General features: G+C 40.8%; 1 protein-coding gene across 1 annotated transcript in view; it reads right to left on the minus strand.

Moving 5' to 3' along the window:
• Positions 1–23,147, minus strand: part of F13A1 (coagulation factor XIII A chain) — a 168,364-nt gene that overhangs the window by 60,016 nt on the left and 85,201 nt on the right. The window contains exons 7-8 of the mRNA XM_054492391.2: positions 10,839–11,013; positions 8,184–8,322 (exon numbers count right to left, since the gene is read on the minus strand). Of these exons, the coding sequence (XP_054348366.2) occupies positions 8,184–8,322; positions 10,839–11,013 (314 nt within the window). The remainder of the gene's footprint in view (positions 1–8,183; positions 8,323–10,838; positions 11,014–23,147) is intronic.

Consider the following 23,147-nt stretch of genomic DNA (forward strand, 5'->3'; position numbering starts at 1 on the left):
AGGCTAACGAAGAATTTTAAACTGCCTGCGGGATAATTAAAGACTTTCCCCAACACACATACAAAGCTACTTGGCTAAAGCTGGGGTGCTTTTGGCTCAAGGTATTTAAGGAAATCTCTGTCCAATTGTTATATGACCACTGAGCTAACTCAGCTCACTTCAGTGGCCATACGTGACAAGAAAAACAGACTTCACAGAATTAGTCCAAGAAGGTCACTAAGTAAACGAGCAGCAGCAGCAAAAACAACAACAGCAAACATCAACAATAGGTGCTAGAGAACAGGAAATCTGATTTTAAGAATTGCCACCTTATATTATTTTAAATGTCCAGTTTTCAACAAAAATTATAAGACACAGCAAGGATGAGAAAAGTATAGCCCATACACAGGAAAAAAAAGCAGCCAAGAGAAATTGTTATTAAGAAAGCTAAGACATTGGACTTACAAGACAAAGGTCTTAAATTAGCCATTATAAATATGTTCAAAGAACTGAAGGGAAACCATGAGAATTATATCTCATCAAATAGAGAATACGAATGAAAAGATAGAAATTATGAAAAGGAACCAAATAGAAATTCTGGAACTGAAAAGTACAATAACCAAAATGAAAAATTAGAATCAATGAACTTGAAGGTAGGCCTTCAGATCATCCAGTTTGAATAACAGAAGGAAAAAACAAAAACAATACCAAAGCCCCAGAAACAGGTGAGATGTTTCTGATGCAGTTGATGAAGTATATTAACATTTTCCTAATGGGAGTCCCAGAAGAAGAGGAAAGAGAGCAAGTAGCAGAAAGAATATTTGAAGAAATGATAGCCAAAAATTTCCCAAATTCAATGAAAGATATTATTATGTACATTGAAAAAGTTCAAAAACTCCAAGTAGGATAAACTTAAGATATCTACACTTAGACACATCATATTCAAACTGTCAAAAGCTGAAGACAAATAGAGAATCTCTTTTTTACTTTTTTTCTTTTTCAAATCTCAGACCTGAGTGAAACAAAGAATCTTTAAGACAGCATTAAAAAAATGATTTACCACGTACGAGATAATCGATAAGATGATTTTAGTTTTCTCTCTTATTCGCTCTATTTTTCTCTCTTCTCCATTTCTATTTATACTTCATACATATATAAAAAGTTAACTCAAAATGAACCCCAGACCTAGATGTAAGATCTATGATTGTAAAACTCTTAGAACAAAACAGAGGAGCAAATCTTTGTGACCTTGGATCAGGTTATGGTTTCTTAGATATGACACCAAATGTATAAGCAGCCAAAGAAATAATTAAAAAGTTGGATTTTATAAAAATTAATTTCTTTAGTGCTTCAAAGAACACCATTAAGAAGTGAAAAGAGAGCCCATGGATGGTAGAAAATATTTACAAATCACATATATGATAGAGAGCTTATATGCAGAACATATAAAGAATAGTTACAATTCAACAATACAAAAGTAGGTCAATTTTAAAATGGGACAAAAATACGAATAACCATTTTGCCAAAGAAGATATACACACGGCCAAGAAAAACACAAAAAGATGTTCAACGTCATTGGTCATTAGAGAAATGAAAATTAAACCCACCATGAAATACCACTTCACCCCATTAGGATGGCTACAATAATAATTTAAAAAAAAAAGAAAATAAAAGTCATTTGCAAGAATATGAAGTTGGAACTTTTGTGTATTGCTAGTGGGAATATAGAATGGAGTAGCTGCTTTGGAAAACAGTTTGGCACTTCATCAAAAGAAATTAAACATAGAGTTACCATACAATCCAGAAATTCCACTCTAAATATATGCCCATGAGAAATAAAAAACATATGTTCACATAAAAACTTTTACCTGAATGTTCATAACAACATTATTCATGAAAGCCAAAAATGGAAACAACCCAAATGTACAACTGATGAATGGATAAATAAAACCTGGTTTATCCACACAATGAAATATTATTCATCAATGAAAGGGAATGAGGTACTGATACATGCTACAACATGGACAAACCTTGAACACTTTACGCTAAGTGAAGGAAGCCAGACACAAAAGGTCACATATTACATGACTCCATTTATAGGAAATGATCAGAAATGGCAAATTCGTAGAGAGAGAAAGTAGATTCGAGGTTGCCAGAGTTGGAGAAATGGGGAGTGACTGCTAATAGGTATGGCGGAGGGGAGAAAAAATGTTCCAGAATCTGATGATAATGATGGTTATACAAGACCACAAATATACTAAAAATGGCCTAGTGCCGTGACTCATGCCTGTAATCCCAGCACTCTGGGAGGCTGAGGCAGGAGAATCTCTTGAGGCCAGGAGTTCAAGAGCAGCCTGGGCAACATAGTGAGATCTTGTCTCTACAAAAAAAAAAAAAAATTAAAAACTAGCCAGGTGTGGTGGGTGTGTCTGTAGTCCCAGCTACTAGGGAAGCTGAGATGGGAAGATTGCTTGAGCCTGGGAGGTCAAGGCTGCAGTGAGTCATGATCTTGCCATTGCAATCCAGCTTGGGTGAGAGACACCCTGTCTCAAAATAATAATAATAATACATAAATAAAAATATACTAAAAATTATTGAATTGTGTACTTTAAAGGAGTGAATTTTGTAAATTTTGTAGTATGTGAGATCTATCTATCTATCTATCTATCTATCTATCTATCTATATATATATTTTTAGAGGCAGTCTTGCTCTGTCGCCCAGGCTGAAATGCAGTGGCACGATCTCGGCTCACTGAAAGCTCCACCTCCCAGGTTCATGCCATTCTCCTGCCTCAGCCTCCAGAGTAGCTGGGACTACAGGTGCCCACCACCATGCCTGGCTAATTTTTTTGTATTTTTAGTAGAGACGGGATTTTTACTGTGTTAGCCAGGATGGTCTTGATCTCCTGACCTTGTGATCCATCTGCCTCAGCCTCCTAAATTGCTGGGATTACAGGTGTGAGCCACCTCGCCAGGCTGTGAAGCATATTTTAATAAGGATGTTAATTATTTTTATTTATTTATTTATTTTTGAGACCAAGTCTCACTCTGTTACCCAGGCTAGCGGAATACAGTGGCGTGATCGTGGCTCACTGCAACCTCTGTCTCCCAGGTTCAAGTGATTCTCCTGCCTCAGCCTCCCAAGTAGCTGGGATTACAGGCATGCACCACCACGCCCAGCTAATTTTTTTTGTATTTTTAGTAGAGACAGGGTATCACCATGTTGGTCAGGCTGGTCTTGAACTCCTGATCTCAAGTGATCCTCCTGCGTTGGCCTCCCAAAGTACTGGGATTATAGGTTTGAGCCACCACACCCAGTCAATAAGGATGCCATTTTAAAAAGAGTGGGCTCTGGGGTCAGCCCCCTTGGGTTTGTACTTCAGGTTCTGCCACTTATTGGCTGGGACTTTGGTTAAGTTACTGTGCCAATAACAGTAATTACCTTAACATGCTGTTAAGAGGTAGAAGTAAATTAATACATGTCAGCACTTAAATCAGGGAATTGCAAAAAAAACATATGTTTGTAAACATGAGCTACTTGTATTCTTTGAAGGTGGCAAATAATGTTTTTTCCAACACTATTGTGTGCCTTCAGTGTATATTCTCAGTCCTCCAATGCTAAGGCTCATGATCTAACTCCAGGTGATTTTCCTAAAACCAATTTGGCCAGAAATATGGTTAACAAGAAAATGTTTGAAAATAAGCATCTTTGATAACTGTCCAGAATTAGCAACTGCAATGCATCATGGGATATTTTTACAAACCCTTAAGCATCTTTAAGCAATTTGGTCTACATTCTGAATTTTTCTTCTATACTATTTTACTTGGAATTCGTTTTTAGATCATTCTGCTTTGCAGACAGTGATTAAACTTGAAGATAATTTTACAATATAAAAGCCCAACTAGATGAGTCATACAGAGCATCTACAAGAATGTATAGAAGAACAATCTCAATTTCAAAAATGCACCTACGATGTGTAAAATGCCGTATGAGTACTAAGGGCATAATGAGAATTAGGATTACACACTGATTAGGGCAGTGTCCCAGATGTGAAAGCTGGTTAATTTCTGCTCTAAAATGTGCTTTGAAAAGCTTTGTTTATAGATTAAGACCACCCATTGCAGCATGGAGTTTTTATGCATTAAATTTTTTTTTCCAACCAATTCTGTTTATTCAGTGCTTGCTCTATGCCCTGCACACTGTTACATGCTGACAAAACAACAAAAATAAAATAGATCAGACACTGCTCCCCCTGTGGGTGGGTGCATTCTGGTGGGGAAAAGCTGAGAGGATGACACCAACCCTTACCCAGAATCATCCAATCAGACCACACTCACTCCAGCAAAAGAACACAGGGAGGCTTCTTCATTTAGAAGGAGTGAAGCCTTTCATTGAAAAATCTTTCTTGATCCTAGTAAGTGCCACTGTCTCTGTCTTTTAAAATTGTTTCCATTTTGACTGTGACCTTTGTATAATGAGTTGATCAAGCTGAGCTCTTCCAAGGTGAGGCCAAACCGTTGCTGTCCCCCTGCCCCTCTGAGTAGCCCTGACTCCCTCCTCACTGAGCCATCATATTCTATTTGCTGTTTGGACTGCAGCTAAACATTGAGCAAGCGTCTTCATTAAACTGTCCAGTGATTCATAGCTGCCTTCCCCCCAGAGGTTACACATAATTCAGAACTCATCAGCACACTGGGGACAGGCGACCGAATCTGCTATCTTGGATTTGCCCACTTGGGGTTTCATTTGCTACCCTGGGATCTAATTATTCTGCCCTGCTGTGCCCTTCTGAGGTTCCTGAGTCCCCAGCCCTCTCCTGAAGAGCTAAAGAGCCCAGACCATGGCCTCTGTTGGCGTCAACAGCGGGGCCACTTTGTGCAAAACTGTAGCCCCCCTGAGGTGAGGCTCTCTCTTGGAAGGAAACATCCTTCATGCAGGGGACCTATGGTGGCAAACCAGGAAGCAGTCTGTCCTTGATGGTCTGCAGTAGTAAGGCGAGAAGGGTCACAGCAAGAGACAGAGCCAAACTTGTCACTCCTGGCTCTGGAGTGTGGCGAGCAGAATACACCTCTCACACCCTCTTGTACTCTTCCTCTGAGCCTCCCTGCTGGCTGATTTCTGGTTTTGGCAGTCTGGGATTTGGCTGGGTCATGGAGAAGAGGACATCCTGAGTCCCTGAGACCTAACTGGACAAATTGATTCATCACAAACTGTGGACCACTGGGACCTGGGTGTTGAAGAAGAAATAGATGGTGGAGGATGAGAGATCGTTCTCAGGCCTCCTTTACTTGGAGAGGAGAGGGCCCCAGCCACATACCAACCAGGAGCGGGGAAGACAGGTTGAGGTGGGTGTGTTTGACCAGAGCCTGTGGAGGGAGGTAAGTATGAGGCCAGTGGCTCCTGAGATCCTTGCTAGGAAATCCATCAGGCCATGTGTTGCCAGCCTACACTGCACTGACCTCACAGAGGTCAGCTGATGCCTAGCAAATCATTCCCACACCCACCTCAGCCCCTATTTAGCCTCCACCCTCACTCTCACCCTCACCCCTCCTCACCAGCCCTACGCTCAGGCAGCCCCTGCTTCTTACCAGTGACCAATACTAACTAGATCAGCATCAGGCCTACCTCTATGGTAAGCACTGTACCTGGATGACCTGATTTAATCATTATAGCCACTCCATCAGGAAATGGTAACTACTAAGATTACTTTCATTCTACTGATGAAGAAAATGAAGCTCAGAGAGGTGAAGTCATTTTCTCAAAGCCACACAGCAAGTAGCTGCCCAAGCCAGAGCTTGACATAGGAGTGTGGCTGTGGTGATCATGCACTGGCTGATCTGTCTGGGGACAGCCCACACTAACCTCCTCAATCCAGGGGAGTCTTAGCCATACTCTTGTTTTCCTGGACCACCTATAACTTCTAAGGTGCATGGGTGTTTGCACTGGTGAGGCCAAGTGTCTGATTTTTCTTTAAAAATACCCCAAAGTAACAGAAATAGCACAGTCATCTTAGGACACTGGGCATCCCTCTTTTTCTGACTGCTTTGATGTACTTGGGTTGATGGAAACATATTGCCTCTAAGAAATTCCAGCTGTGTGACTAATAATGAAGGCAATAATAGCAGCTAACATTCATTAGGCACCTGTTATGCTCGGCTCTGTGCTGAGTGAAGCAGGGAATATTGTTCTCTCTGCTGTAGAGGAGAAAAGAGGCACAGAGAGGTTGTGCCTTGCCCAAGGTCACACAGCTTGGACAGTAGCAGAGCCAAGTCTTGGCCTCAGATCCCACTGAGCCCTTTAATCCCTGTGCTTCACGGTCTGGGTACGTCCTGAGTTGTGCTGGTCTCAGCCCTGCAGTCAGTCAGAGCATCTGATTAGGCATCATTTGTTGAAAACCTACTACAAGCCAGGCAAAGGAAGGGAAGAGGAGTCTCGGGCAGTGGTCTGCAGTGGAGGGTGGGTGAGGGTCCCAGGCCAGGAAGAACAGTCCCAGGGTGATGGGATATTTGAGTAAGGCACCAAAGGAACAAATGGTGTCAGGAAAAGGGGAAGTAATTTGGAGCAGGGACCTGAAAGAGGACAGGGTTACCAAGAGCAAGATCTACCTTCACAATTTTGTATTAATTCTGTTTAGGGCCTGTGGGGTTATTTGTAGGAGTGCCTCATATGGACTTATTTGATGATGGGAGGTATCTGAATCAAGGAGCTGGGAAGGATAACTTTGAACTGCACTTAGCTACAAAGGCTGTGTGTGTGTGTGTGTTTGTAAGGAAGAGATATGGAGAATGCCAAATAACTATCTTTTTGTCATTTTTAACAATTGCAGTGAGTTTTTGGGGTGACTATTTTGGTCTGTTTGGTCATCCCGTATACATGCAGGGCTGCTATATTATAATTCTGCAGGTTTAAAGTGTTCTTTAAATTTCTGTTCAATTTACAGAGACAAGGTTTTGTCTTACACGTGCCCTCCAGCTTACTATGTCTCAGCTCATTCCCTTCCAATGAACCGAACTATTTTTAATTCATGGTAGCACTTTGCTACTCATTGAGCAATTTCATTTCAACATTCTCCAATGAATGTGTGCCCCTACTGGTGAGTTAATACTGCTCCTACAACTGTGATCCATTCCTGTAACATGAGGAAGTTCAGGCACTTCTAACTTTTAGTTTTGCTTAAAATGAACTTGTAACTTCCTACCATCCCCATTTGGATGCTTGTGTAACAGATAGTGTTTTAGCTTTATTATTTGTGCATGAGACTCATTTTTGGCTTGAAGTTCTACCTAGCTCAATGCCTGACCACAGAGGAACTTATGCCCCAATTTCCTCCCACACAGACCTTGATAAAAATTCTTCCTACTTAAACTCTTAGGATTTTTTTCCTTTCTTCTTGGTGTATTGATTTGGACTTAGGGGGTCTCAAGGAAAAATGGAATTTCCCTGGGATCTCAAGCTCCCTCTAGCCAGCTTGTGATAAAGCTGTTCAGGGCAGTGAGAGAACCCCACAGCTGGTTTTGGGGAACAATTTCAGCTTTACTCCCATTTCTATATCTCAATGAAAGGTGACAGTATAATCAAGGAGAATCTCATCTTTACATTCAAAAAGAAATCCTATACTGCTGAAGTCATTTAAAAGGTTGTGGTTAATGGTCAGAAGCATTTGAGTTTATTCCCAGCTCACCAGATGTATGACCGTGAGCAAGCCTTTTTGGGCCTCAGTTTCCTCATTTGTAAATGGGGATATTAATAACATCCACCTGATACAACTAAAAAGAACTGGATAAGATCATGCATACACAAAGACTGATGCATAGTAAATGCTAAATAAATGTTAGCTCTATTAGTCCCAGGGCACTGACCCAGAGAATGCTTGGCTCCAATACTTCTGCTATTAACTGTAATATTCTATATCAAGGTAGAGAGGAACTAGTATAGGCATATGCAGCAGCTAAAACTATGACCTCTTTTTGGTGGTTGCTGTTATAAGGCATGATTGATTTTTATCACTAGGAACCCAAACTGTCTCTTCAGTAACATTTCTAATTCATCTGCTAAAACATTCTTTGACAATCAGACTTTTCTGCCTATGCTGTTGAATGGTCCTCAAAATAGAACAGAAACATCAGATTGAGTCTATCTTGTGGTAAATGTGTAACATTACTATAATGTGACATCAGCCAATGCCATTGTCAATCAAACTCACCACACTGAATCCTTGGTGAGTTTGGAATTCACGTTCCCATCTTCTTCCAGGAAGATGTCCATTTGCAAATTGGCATCATTATCATGGGCAGAGAAATAATTGGTGACAATTCTTGCTGGTATTCCAAGGCATCGTAAAACTACAGGAAAGGACAGACCACAGCTAAACACATCACCAGCATTTAATAAACAGAGTGAAAAAACCCTTCTTGTAGGGGACTTTCTTCCTGACCAACATGAAAAGCCCTTTGGACATGTTATCCTCAAATGTTCCATGCTGGAAAAGGGTGGTCATTCAACCCCATGGGGGTGGTAGAGAGAAATCTTGCTGTGTGATCCTTCAGAATTGCAGCTGGTATCAAAGGAAGCCAACTAGAGTAGAATCCCAACAGGGTTCTAATTGTTTCGTTTCTAAGCATATGATCATCAATGTAGTATTATTTTAGTCCCATGAATGGGACTATGTTCCTGAAAATACAATTTTAAAAACCCACTAATAGGAAGTTCGGAATTTACAGAGCAGGTCCTTGGTGGAGTTTGCTCTCTTGGCCAGAATTTGCTCCTGTGACATGCATTGGAGGGTGACACCACAGATTCATTTTAATTCATTTTAATAGATAACAAGTTATCTGAATACCTTTCTTGCCATATGTACCTATTGATTAAACTTAATCCAAATGCCCTCCCTGGCTCCCAGGACACCAGACATCAGACATCAGGGCTCACTGAAAATAATTCAGCTGACAATTTTAAGATTAATGACTTGGCTTGCCTTTTTATTTTCTCCTTCAGAATAGTTTAGCATTTTTAACCAAAGACTACCCACCTCCTTCAACAGAACAACCTCGGAAGTCCAAACTGGAGTCTGGTAGAGATTCAAGGGTCCCCCTCCTTAAAGGACTTGATCTTAATGCCCCAAACAACAGTGGCAGCTGCCATGGGCCTCCCGTTCCCATCTTCCTTTCTTGATTTTCAGCCCTGTTCACCCAGGGTCTTACCAATAAAACGATTGCCACTCTCATTCTGTTTCTGGCTGAACACAAATTGACATTATCCCAGACATGACTTGGTCAAGACTCTGCCTTACCCATAATTTCAAGAAAGTGAGGCTTGACTTTAGGCACCTGTTCCTCCTTCCCCCAATTTCCATCTTCAGGTTTACTCTCACTGTGACTTCCCCACTGTGTGTTTCTGCCTTATCTTAATTTACCGCCAAAGCCTGCTTTCAGGCATAGATTGGATAATCCTTTTATGCCAAAGACATGAATGGATGTAAGGTGTTCACTATTTTATCTTGTTGTGAGCCAGAAGGAATTACACTGGGATAGTGAAATTGTAGGCATGGGGAGAACTTGGGTCCTTTCTGTCTTCCTAAAATTATTTCACAAGAGTGGTTGCCTCTGTTGGGCATCTTTTACCTTGTCTTGGTTTGGGAGCCTGGAGGGAGGGGATGACCTCCAAACTTTAACCTACCATGAAGTTCAGGCTTCTATCTGGAACTTCAGAGACCAGTGCTTCTAGGGGACTATACTTTTGATTTTCATTGCTCCCAAGAAATATGTATTCCTTCTTCCCTGGGTTATATTTAAATGGCTAAGAAAATAATCTTATCCTGTTTGATACTATGGGAAAACAAAACAAAACTCATGACTTTTTTTTTTTTTAATTTAGATCACCAAGTCCTAGACTGTTGAGACTTTGAGCTAAAACAAATAGGTTTTGTAATCATTTTTTAAAATGACCTCCCTCCAGCCTCCAACCCCTCGCTTTGTTTTTGATTTAAAAAATGTTAACTAGGTAAAAATTCTTTATTAATGAGCAGGCAGAAAGGACACCCCAACTTGAGCTTAATGTTTCTCCAAGGCTGTAGAAATGGCTTGTGAATGAAAATCATTACCAATGAAGAAGACATACTGAAATAAATGTATTTTTAAAAATATTCACTGAATTAATTGTAATATCGTCTGGGTCTAGAGAGGCAAATGCCACTTTGAAAAATGATGCATGACGCTGAAGAGAATAATTCTGTTCTCATATGCTTTCCTCTACAGATTGGATGTTGGGTGGATTAAAAACCAGAGGGGAAACTGGAGAGGGAAAGATTGTCCATTATGTTCTGATCTCTAATTGCTCAGGGGCATTGAGACATGTGGAAAAATGAATATGAGACCACCTGCTATAATACCTTCCATAACTGGGATAAAAATTAAATGGATATATTTATAAACTTCTCAATAATAAATAAATACGCATATTTATACAACTTCTCAATGACAAATAAGCAATATATATCTTTCCTTATTTATTATTTTAGTTTTAACTGTTTTGGTTTTTTTAAAATGTGGTGGCTGAAAAGAAAATGGCTTTTTTCTCTATATTTTTACTGTAACCCTCTATTTCTTTGGGTGTTAAGTGATGGATTACACAGGAAATAGTCTATCATTCTTTCTATAAAGATTCTGCAGTCAAAGAGAAACTATGAGCATATTTGGCCCGCTGCAATTCAATTATGCATTCACTACATCCCAGAATGGCTCACCCATAAATTCTATGGTGTCAACAGGAGCTGCTATGTCTCTTTGTTAGGTTATAGATAAAATATCTTAAAGTGAAGTTTCCTTTATATTAAAAAGAAATTACTCAATTGGATACTTACATGTGTTAAAGACACCAGCAAAAACCCAGCATTGGCCATATCGGACTGGATTCTCAGAGCTCTGGTATTCCAATAGAATGTCAACACTTCCAGTCCAGGCCGATGGGGGGACGCCATAGGCATAGATATTGTCCCAGGATCCAACGAGGACACCTTCATCATCTTTGGCATTCACCTAAATGAGTCCATGAGAAGTGAGAAGGAAGAAAGTTCATTTAGGTTTGTCTACTCCAGGCTATGCATGGCGCAAGCTATGGCTGCCATTGCCTTCTATATGTTGTGCCCAGTGAAAAGAGTTCCACTTCTGTTCAATTTATCATTACATTGTTAGAAAAAAAAGATGCAAAAACTAAATGTGCAAGAGGAGACCAAATAACCAAGATTGACTGTTAAATAGCATATTATTATAGCAAGGCAAAGTTGAACGGCAGATAGGAGGAGTGTGACAGCTACCTGATTGGAAGAAGACATACCTAGGACAGTTGGTTTGGGCTAGAATAGTGCTCAAGAATGATGTGGGGAAGAGAGGAAGAAGACCTACAAAAGATAAAAGCTCGAGTAGGGATCTTGTCTTGGTGGAAAGAGAATTCAAAACTCACAAATGAGAAATTAGTGGTCTAATGGATTTTGACTTTCATTTTGAGTTGTAGACTCTAATGAATTAAAAAAGTTAACAGATGTTGTCAGAGAATCAAGAGTTAAGAAAATAGATTCCCATGGGATGCTTACAGAGGTTTTTTGTTTTTGTTTCTCTTTTGTTTTCTCTTCTCTTTTCTTTCTTTCTTTTCTTCTTTCTTTATTTCTTTCCTTTTCTTTTTAAGCTAAGGTCTCAATCTGTCACACAGGCTGGAATGCAGTGGTACAATCATGGTTCACTGTAGCCTTGAACTCTCAGGCTCAAGTGATCCTCCCACTTCAGCCTCCCGAGTAGCTAGGACTACAGGTGCATGCTCGGCTAATTAAATTTTTTTTTTTTTTTTTTTTTTTTTTTTTTTTTTTTGGTAGAGCCAGGGTCTCCCTATGTTGCCCAGGCTAGTCTTGAACTCCTGGGCTCAAGTGATTCTCCTGCCTCAGCCTTCCATAGAGTTGGAATTACAGGCGTGAGTCACCATGCCTGGCCCAGAGCTTCTTTTTTCCTTTGTAAAATTCACTTAAGTATTCCTTCTTATGATTGTTTAAACAGATTAAAGTTTTAGAGTTTTCTTAGAAGGTATTTCTATTTCCATAGAGAACCTGGGATGTTATGGTTTAAATATGGAAGAGACTTTAGCAGAGAAAGGCAATCTTGAATATCTGGATAAAACTTGCCACACCTTCAGACTACATTCATCTTGTAGCAGCAGACCTAAAGTGCAGGAGCAAAGACCTTTTGTGTTTAGATAATAAAACAAAGGCCAAGAGGTAACAGTTTCAAGGCATCTTGCCTGTTTTTTTCTGGGCACTGCTGAATCTACCTCTCTTGGTGTAAAGTTGATCATGTTTAATTACAGTCAGAAGAGTTTAGGTAGGGAGTACAGGAGCTCTTCCAAAAACTGGTGCCATTTCAACAATGTTTACATTGACATTACAATGGTGTGGAGCCTTGCTACTTGAGGCATTCATGGATCAGCAATATTGGCATTCCCTGGGAGCTTGTTAGAAATTCAGAATCTCAGACCCCTCCCAGAACTCTTGAATAAGAATTTGCATTTTAACAAGATCACTGGGTGATTTGTGTGCACATTAGTTTAGAAGCACAGGTCTGAGTTATAATGCAAAGACAGTAAGCAATGTGAAACATATGATTGAAGCATGTGTGTTTTGATTATGAAAATCACAGAAGAGACATTAAAACATGGTGAGCTTTTATGTGTTTGCTGCCTCACCAACTAACAACTCAGCTTCATCACCTGCCTAGATCCCCCTTTCTGACTTGCTGTGTCTAGTTGTAGAGAAGTCTGTCTTCCCCACTGGTTTATCAATTCACTGGGAACAAAGAAAAAAGATCTCCGTCTTTCTGAGTTTTACCAAGTGTTAGCAAAGACTGGATGCTCTGTAGTTGTTCAATAATCACTCATATATTCAACAAGCATATAGGAAATGTACATTTGAGTAAGAATAAGACCTTATGCCTGGAGAGAGACGGTCAAGAAACCAATCAAGTGGAGGTAAAGATTACTGGTATTAAGACAGAAAAATGTAGAGGTAGAGTGGGAACCTGATGAAGGGAGTTATCAGTTAGGTTGGAGGGTGGTGGTGGTGATGCTGGGGGGCCTAAAAGAGGGAGATGACATGCAAACTGGCCAGAAAAGGCCATCTACATAGTGGAAACAGTTTTAATAAATGTGTAGTGTCATGAAACAATATGGCAGGCTCTGGGACCTGCTAGGAGCTCTGCATGGGTATTATGTAAGTAGGCAATACTGAATGAAATAAAAAAAATACTAGAAGAAAACATGCAAGATGTGCAAGCATCTTTTACTGTGAATGACAAACCCTTCACTGAAATTTGAGATTTACTCTAGCACTGAGTGGCATTTCCCAAGGAGGGTCCCTTCTGGGGAGTGTTGTCTAGAAGATCACTATTCAATTTGGTTTAGACATGCTATTTTCCCCCTTTAACTCTGTGTCCAGTCAGGTTAAAGTGAAGAAGAACTTTAGTAACCACACAGTTAATTTGTTCAATGTAGGAAAAAATGAACTCTTTGGGGGTCTCTAAAAGACCTTGTTCAGCTAATTGCAAACTCATGCCTTTGATACAAATTTTGACTTTAGCTTATAGAGTCATGAAATGACTGGAGTGCAGCAGGCTTTAGCCAAACATTCTGGCTATATTAAAGATCAGTACTTCTCCTTGCAGTTGGATTGATTATTTAAAAATCTGTATCCATTATCGTGAAGATTGAAGAATGCCTTGGTAGGCTATGATGTGGTTTGGTCTCTGTGGGTAGGTAGATTTAGCTTTGAACTCACATTATCATTCCCTTATCACTGAGACATAAAATAGGCTCTATGAATTTCAGAGGTAAAGCCTCCTAAACTGTGATCCTGATAACCGATTTTCAAACAGATAGCCATTAATTACAAGGGCTATTTATAGCATAGGGCTGAACTCAATCAGCTAAGGGGGAGAGTAAGGAAAAAAAGCTCTGTCCTCTACAGACCTTTTAATTGTTAATGCTGAGCTGTTCCCCTGTTGCTAGATAAATCACAACTCTCATTTATTAGCATTTGGGCAGATTAGCTACTGTTTTCTAATTAGAACATTGATTTCTAGGGCGCTCAGGCCATGAAAGAGATAAGTTTTTAGTGACAGATGTAATGGGTTAAAATAATATCTCCCCTCCTAAACAACAAGATACGTTTGGAGGACATGTTTGTCGTTTTTCATGCCACAGTTGGCTGTTTTAACACCCTCTCATGATCTCAGGGTTTGACCAGCGGCAGAATCAAGTGTCTTGGTCTTGGGTCACTGGGGGTCAAGCAGACAATACAAGTCCAGGACTATGAACAGGAGGCATTATTCAACTTCATTAAGGCTACACTAAATTGCCCTCCCATAATACCTACAAAATTGGAAAAAATTTTCAAAAACCCCTAAAAGTCATTATCAGCATAATGCAGTAAACTTCAAAACATGGTGCCAACAAAAGATGAAGATTATGGAGTGAAGCAGAGAGGCAACATGGCTCAGCTCCTAAGCATAACCATCTTACCAGCTAGTCAACAAAAACCTGAGATTTCTAATTTATATTTCAAAATCTAGAAAGTAATAAATATAATCAAAATGCTGATCTTTTTGGACAGACATGTAATCCCAGCACTTTGAGAGGATGAGGCAGATGGATCACTTGAGGTCAGGAGTTCAAGACCAGCCTGGCCAACATGGTGAAACACCGTCTCTACTAAAAATACAAAAACTAGCTGGGCATAGTGGCATAGTGGCACATGCCTGTAGTCCCTGCTACTCTGGAGGCTGAGGCAGGAGAATCACTTGAACCGGAGAGGCAGAGGTTGCAGTGAGCTGATTGTACCACTGCACTCCAGCCTGGGCAACAGAGTGAGATCCTGTCTCAAAAAAAAAAAAAAAAAAAAAGCTGATCTTTTTATTGTTCTGAACAGAATGGTGGAAACACCTGCTGTGGAGAAACGAGTGAAAAAGGATCTGCACCTTAAAAGAGGTAGAGATTCTGGAACACAACTGGGAAATAATACAAGCTGAGCATATCCCCCAATGGAACTGAGATATACTTCCAGTTGGTGGGGGTGGGTTCTGGAATGACAGATGTAGGAGAATCTTAAGGGAAAGAGCAGACCCTAAGCATGCTACCAAAGATTGTTTATCTTCCAAAACTGTATTCCTCACTCCAATCTCTTGCAGAGTACTGAAGAGTAGAAAGAATGTGGTACATTGGCCTCAAATTGTAGTTCAGAAGCGAGATCAAATTAATCTTAGATTGAGAAGAATTTATTACAGCAAATAGAATGTCTAGAGACAAGAATGATGCAAGTTTGAGCATAAATATAGGGAAAAGAAACTGCATGCAGAGGAAGAGACAGAAAGAGAGAGAGGGAGATATCATGAAAAAATATACATAGAAGAAAACAAAATTAAGGAGCATAAGTCATTTTCTCACAACCTTTTAGGAGATCACAGATGAAAGGCAATAAATTGAGGACTAAATCATGCCATTACAGAGCTAATAATAAATTATAAACTGCAAGAAACAGAATACATATTATTAAAAATAAAAATTAATGACATAGAAGAAAACTTGAGATAATCAAAGAAAATACTAATAAAAAACCAAAGTGATGAATTATTTAGAGAGATTCTAAAAGTTCCATAGTTACAGAAAACAAAGATGATACAACATAAGGATAATTACTGTCCTTAAAATAGAGAACCCAAGGATTTGGATCATCATGGTGGATGGGAGGCAGGACCAGATTGCAGCTCCGGACAGAGCAGCATGTGGAGGCTCATACTATAAATTTTAGACCCAGATTGACTGCAAGAACAAACCAGCAATCCTGAGAGGACCCACAGACTCTCTGAAGGAAGCAGACTGCTCCTGCAGGACCCGAGAGACCCCCACCAACTACTGTGAGTGTCCCAACTGTGGAAGTGGGAAAGGGAGAACCTCCTCTCCCAAACACAAATCTCCACTGGAGAAGCTGAAGGCCTGTTTGTGGGAGAAGTTTCTGACTTCACCTGGAGCTGGGTCAACTTGGAGAGCTGAGGGAAATACAGGGGTAGAGAAAGTAGCAGAAAGGCCCTGGGAGCTTGCTAGGTCCCCTAGCAGGCCATCCCTGCCTGGCATCACAGAGATCCATCAGAAGAGTGGACAGAGGAGCAGAGGATAAAACTCCACATGGAGAAGGAAATCTCTAGCTGAACTCTGTAGCAATTTGAATGGGGTGAGAAGCCTCCTGGCCAGAACTTGGCCGAGGGTGCAAATCCGGTGTGCAGACTCCACAGTTGTGGAAGAACCAAGCCCTTTTCTTTTGCAGCTGGAAGGTGGGTAGACTGGGTCAGGTTTTCAAACCCATCTTGCCCTCCGCCCGGAAATGGACTCAGGGCTGTTGAGAGGGGACACGGTGGGAATGAGACCGGCCCTTTGGTTTGCATGGCAGCTGGGTGACTCCTTTGACTGCCTGCTTCCCCCCACTTCCCTGACAACCTGCATGACTCAGCAGAGGCAGCCATAATCCTCTTAGGTACACAGCTCTAGTGACCTGGAAATCTCACGCCCATCTCCCACAGCAGCTGCAGCAAGACCTGCCCAAGGAGAGTTTGAGCTCAGACACGCCTAGCCCAGCCTCCAGTTGATGGTCCTTTCCTACCTACCCTGGTAGTGGAAGACAAAGGGCATATCATCTTGGGAGTTCTGGGGCCCTGCCCACCACTGGTTCCTCCCCATACTACCACAGCTAATGCTCTCTGGAAAGCACCACCTCCTGGCAGGGGGCCAACCAGCACAAAAATAGAGCATTAAACACCAAAGCTAAGAACCCTAACAGTGTCCATTGTACCCCCCTGCCACCTCCACCAGAACAAGTGCTGGTATCCACAGCTGAGAGACCCAGAGATGGCTCACATCACAGGATTCTGTGCAGACAATGCCCAGTATCACTCCAGAGCTGGGTAGACTCACTGGGCGGGTAGACCCAGAAAAGAGACAATCACTGCAATTTGGCTCACAGGAAGCCACATCCATAGGAAAAGGGGGAGAGTACTACATCAAGGGAACACCCCATGGGACAAAATAATCTGAACAACAGCCTTCAGCCCTAGGCCTTCCCTCTGACAGAGCTTACTCAAATGAGAAGGAACCACAAAACCAACCCTGGTAATACGACAAAAACAAGGCTCTTCAACACCCCCCAAAAATCACACTAGTTCACCAGCAATGGATCCAAACAAAGAAGAAATCCCTGATTTACCTGAAAAAGAATTAAGGAGGTTAGTTATTAAGCTAAACAGGGAGGGACAAGAGAAAAGTGAAGCCCAATGCAAGGAAATCCAAAAAATGATACAAGAAGTGAAGGGAGAAATATTCAAGGAAATAGATAGCTTAAAGAAAAAACAAGCAAAAATTCAGGAAACTTTGCACACACTTTTAGGAATGAGAAATGCTCTGGAAAGTCTCAGCAATAGAATTGAACAAGTAGAAGAAAAAAATTCAGAGCTCAAAGACAAGTTCTTTGAATTAACCCAGTCCAACAAAGACAAAGAAAAAAGGAATAAGAAAAAATGAACAAAGCCTCCAAGAAGTCTGGGATTATGTTAAATGACCAAACCTAAGAATAATCAGTGTTCCTGAGGAAGAAGAGAATTCTGAAAGCTTGGAAAACGTATTTGGGGTAATAATTGAGGAATACTTCTCCGGCCTTACTAGAGACCTAGACATCCAAATACAAGAAGCACAAACAACACCCAGGAAATTCATCGCAAAAAGATCTTTGCCTAGGCACATTGTCATTAGGTTATCCAAAGTTAAGACAAAGGAAAGAATCTTAAGAGCTGTGAGACAGAAGCATCAGGTAACCTATAAAAGAAAACCTATCAGATGAACAGTGGATTTCTCAGCAGAAACCTTACAATCTAGAAGGGATTGGAACCATATCTTCGGCCTCTTCAAACAAAACAATTATCAGCCAAGAATTTTGTATCCAGCGAAAGTAAGCATCATATATGAAAGAAAGATACAGCCTTTTTCAGACAAACAAATGCTGAGATAATTCACCATTACCAAGCCACCACTACAAGAACTGCTAAAAGGACCTCTAAATCTTGAAGCAAATCCTGGAAACACATCAAAACAGAACTTCTTTAAAGCATACATCACACAGGACCTATAAAACAAAAATACAAGTTAAAAAGCAAAAACAAAAAACAAAAAAACCAAAGTACACAGGCAACAAAGAGTATGATGAATGCAATGGTACCTCACATTTCAATACTAACATTGAATGTAAATGGCCTAAATGCTATATTTAAAAGATGCAGAACTGAAGAATGGATAAGAACTCACCAACCGTCTGCTCCCTTCAGGAAACTCACCTAACACATAAGGACTCACATAAACTTAAAGTAAAGGAGTGGAAAAAGGCATTTCATGCAAATGGACACCAAAAGCGAGCAGGGGTAGCTATTCTTACATCAGACGAAACAAACTTTAAAGCAACAGCAGTTAAAAGAGACAAAGAGGGACATTATATAATGGTAAAAGGCCTTGTCCAACAGGAAAATATCACAATCTTAAACAAATGTGCACTGAACACTGAAGTTCCCAAATTTATAAAACAATAACTAATAGACCTAAGAAATGAGATAGACAGTAAGACAATAGTAGTGGGGGACTTCAGTACTCCACTGACAGCACTAGACAGGTCATCAAGACAGAAAGTCAACAAAGAAACAGTGGATTTAAACTATACCTTGGAACAAATGGACTTAACAGATATATACAGAACATTTCATCCAACAACCACAGAACAAACATTCTAATCAACAGTGCATAAAACTTTCTCCAAGATAGACCATATGATAAGCCGTAAAATGTGCTTCAATAAATGTAAGAAAATTGGAATTATATCAAGCACTCTCTCAGACCACAGTGAAATAAAACTGGAAAGCAACTCTAAAAGAAACCTTCAGAACCATGCAAATACATGGAAATTAAGTAACCTGCTCTTGAATGAGCATTGGGTCAAAAACAAAATCAAGATGAAAATTAAAAAGTTCTTTGAACTGAATGACAATAATGACACAACCTATCAAAGCCTCTGGGATACAGCAAAGGTGGTGCTAGGAGAAAAGTTCATAGCCCTAAAGGCCTACATAAAAAAGACCAAAAGAGCACAAACTGACATTCTAAGGTTACACCTCAAGGAACTAGAGAAACAAGAACAAACAAAACCCTAACCCAGCAGAAGAAAAGAAATAACCAAGATCAGAGCAGAACTAAACAAAATTGAAACAAACAAACAAAAATACAAAAGAAAAATGAAACACAAAGCTGGTTATTTGAAAAGATAAATAATATTGATAGATCATTAGCAAAATTAACCAAGAAAAGAAGAGAGAAAATCCAAATAACCTCACTAAGAAACGAAACAGGAGATATTACAACTGACACCACTGAAATACAAAAGATATTCAAGGAATTAAACAGCAAGATGGCCGAATAGGAACAGCTCTGGTCTACAGCTCCCAGCGTGAGCGACGCAGAAGACGGGTGATTTCTGCATTTCCATCTGAGGTACCGGGTTCATCTCACTAGGGAGTGCCAGACAGTGGGCGCAGGTCAGTGGGTGAGTGCACCGTGTGCCAGCCGAAGCAGGGGCAAGGCATTGCCTCACTCGGGAAGCGCAAGGGGTCAGGGAGTTCCCTTTCCAGGGGTGACAGACGGCACCTGGAAAATCAGGCCACTCCCACCCGAATACTGTGCTTTTCCAACGGGCTTAGGAAACGGTGCACCAGGAGATTATAGCCCGCACCTGGCTCAGAGGGTCCTACGCCCACGGAGTCTCGCTGATTGCTAGCACAGCAGTCTGAGATCAAACAGCAAGGTGGCAGTGAGGCTGGGGGAGGGGCGCCCGCCATTGCCCAGGCTTGCTTAGGTAAACAAAGCAGCCAGGAAGCTCGAACTGGGTGGAGCCCACCACAGCTCAAGGAGGCCTGCCTGCCTCTGTAGGCTCCACCTCTGGGGGCAGGGCACAGACAAACAAAAAGACAGCAGTAACCTCTGCAGACTTAAATGTCCCTGTCTGACAGCTTTGAGGAGAGCAGTGGGTCTCCCAGCATGCAGCTGGAGATCTGAGAATGGGCAGATTGCCTCCTCAAGTGGGTCCCTGACCCCTGACCCCCAAGCAGCCTAACTGGGAGGCACCCACCAGCAGGGGCAGACTGACACCTCACACGGCCGGCCAGGTACTCCAACAGACCTGCAGCTGAGGGTCCTGTCTGTTAGAAGGAAAACTAACAGAAAGGACATCCACACCAAAAACCCATCTGTACATCACCATCATCAAAGACCAAAAGTAGATAAAACCACAAAGATGGGGAAAAAACAGAGCAGAAAAACTGGAAACTCTAAAAAGCAGAGTACCTCTCCTCCTCCAAAGGAATGCAGTTCCTCACCAGCAACGGAACAAAGCTGGATGGAGAATGACTTTGACGAGCTAAGAGAAGAAGGCTTCAGACGATCAAATTACTCCGAGCTACGGGAGGATATTCAAACCAAAGGCAAAGAAGTTGAAAACTTTGAAAAAAATTTAGAAGAATGTATAACTAGAATAACCAATACAGAGAAGTGCTTAAAGGAGCTGATGGAGCTGAAAACCAAGGCTCGAGAACTACGTGAAGAATGCAGAAGCCTCAGGAGCCGATGCGATCAAATGGAAGAAAGGGTATCAGCGATGGAAGATGAAATGAATGAAATGAAGCGAGAAGGGTAGTTTAGAGAAAAAAGAATAAAAAGAAACGAGCAAAGCCTCCAAGAAATGTGGGACTATGTGAAAAGACCAAATCTACGTCTGATTGGTGTACCTGAAAGTGACGGGGAGAATGGAAACAAGTTGGAAAACACTCTGCAGGATATTATCCAGGAGAACTTCCCCAATCTAGCAAGGCAGGCCAACATTCAGATTCAGGAAATACAGAGAACGCCACAAAGATACTCCTCGAGAAGAGCAACTCCAAGACACATAATTGTCAGATTCACCAAAGTTGAAATGAAGGAAAAAATGTTAAGGGCAGCCAGAGAGAAAGGTCGGGTTACCATCAAAGGGAAGCCCATCAGACTAACAGCGGATCTCTCGGCAGAAACCCTACAAGCCAGAAGAGAGTGGGGGCCAATGTTCAACATTCTTAAAGAAAAGAATTTTCAACCCAGAATTTCATATGCAGCCAAACTAAGCTTCATAAGTGAAGGAGAAATAAAATACTTTACAGACAAGCAAATGCTGAGAGATTTTGTCACCACCAGGCCTGCCCTAAAAGAGCTCCTGAAGGAAGCGCTAAACATGGAAAGGCACAACCGGTACCAGCCACTGCAAAATTATGCCAAAATGTAAAGACCATCGAGACTAGGAAGAGACTGCATCAACTAACGAGCAAAATAACCAGCTAACATCATAATGACAGGATCAAATTCACACATGACAATATTAACTTTAAATGTAAATGGACTAAATGCTCCAATTAAAAGACACAGACTGGCAAATTGGATAATGACTCAAGACCCATCAGTGTGCTGTATTCAGGAAACCCATCTCACGTGCAGAGACACACATAGGCTCAAAATAAAAGGATGGAGGAAGATCTACCAAGCAAATGGAAAACAAAAAAAGGCAGGGGTTGCAATCCTAGTCTCTGATAAAACAGACTTTAAACCAACAAAGATCAAAAGAGACAAAGAAGGCCATTACATAATGGTAAAGGGATGAATTCAACAAGAAGAGCTAACTATCCTAAATATATACGCACCCAATACAGGAGCACCCAGATTCATAAAGCAAGTCCTGAGTGACCTACACAGAGACTTAGACTCCCACACATTAATAATGGGAGACTTTAACACCCCACTGTCAACATTAGACAGATCAACGAGACAGAAAGTTAACAAGGATACCCAGGAATTGAACTCAGCTCTGCACCAAGCAGACCTAATAGACATCTACAGAACTCTCCACCCCAGATCAACAGAATATACATTTTTTTCAGCACCACACCACACCTATTCCAAAATTGACCATATACTTGGAAGTAAAGCTCTCCTCAATAAATGTAAAAGAACAGAAATTATAACAAACTATCTCTCAGATCACAGTGCAATCAAGCTAGAACTCAGGATTAAGAATTTCACTCAAAACTGCTCAACTACATGGAAACTGAACAACCTGCTCCTGAATGACTACTGGGTACATAACGAAATGAAGGCAGAAATAAAGATGTTCTTTGAAACCAACGAGAACCAAGACACAACATACCAGAATCTCTGGGACACATTCAAAGCAGTGTGTAGAGGGAAATTTATAGCACTAAATGCCCATAAGAGAAAGCAGGAAAGATCCAAAATTGACACCCTAACATCACAATTAAAAGAACTAGAAAAGCAAGAGCAAACACATTCAAAAGCTAGCAGAAGGCAAGAAATAACTAAAATCAGAGCAGAACTGAAGGAAATAGAGACACAAAAAACCCTTCAAAAAATTAATGAATCCAGGAGCTGGTTTTTTGAAAGGATCAACAAAATTGATAGACCGCTAGCAAGATTAATAAAGAAAAAAAGAGAGAAGAATCAAATAGATGCAATAAAAAATGATAAAGGGGATATCAACACCGATCCCACAGAAATACAAACTACCATCAGAGAATACTACAAACACCTCTACACAAATAAACTAGAAAATCTAGAAGAAATGGATAAATTCCTCAACACATACACCCTCCCAAGACTAAACCAGGAAGAAGTTGAATCCCTGAATAGACCAATAACAGGAGCTGAAATTGTGGCAATAATCAATAGCTTACCAACCAAAAAAAGTCCAGGACCAGATGGGTTCACAGCCGAATTCTACCAGAGGTACAAGGAGGAACTGGTACCATTCCTTCTGAAACTATTCCAATCAATAGAAAAAGAGGGAATCCTCCCTAACTCATTTTATGAGGCCAGCATCATCCTGATACCAAAGCCAGGCAGAGATACAACCATAAAAGAGAGTTTTAGACCAATATCCTTGATGAACATTGATGCAAAAATCCTCAATAAAATACTGGCAAACAGAATCCAGCAGCACATCAAAAAGCTTATCCACCAT

This window comes from Pongo pygmaeus, chromosome 5, assembly GCF_028885625.2.
Source record: "Pongo pygmaeus isolate AG05252 chromosome 5, NHGRI_mPonPyg2-v2.0_pri, whole genome shotgun sequence".
Classification (NCBI taxonomy): domain Eukaryota; kingdom Metazoa; phylum Chordata; class Mammalia; order Primates; family Hominidae; genus Pongo; species Pongo pygmaeus.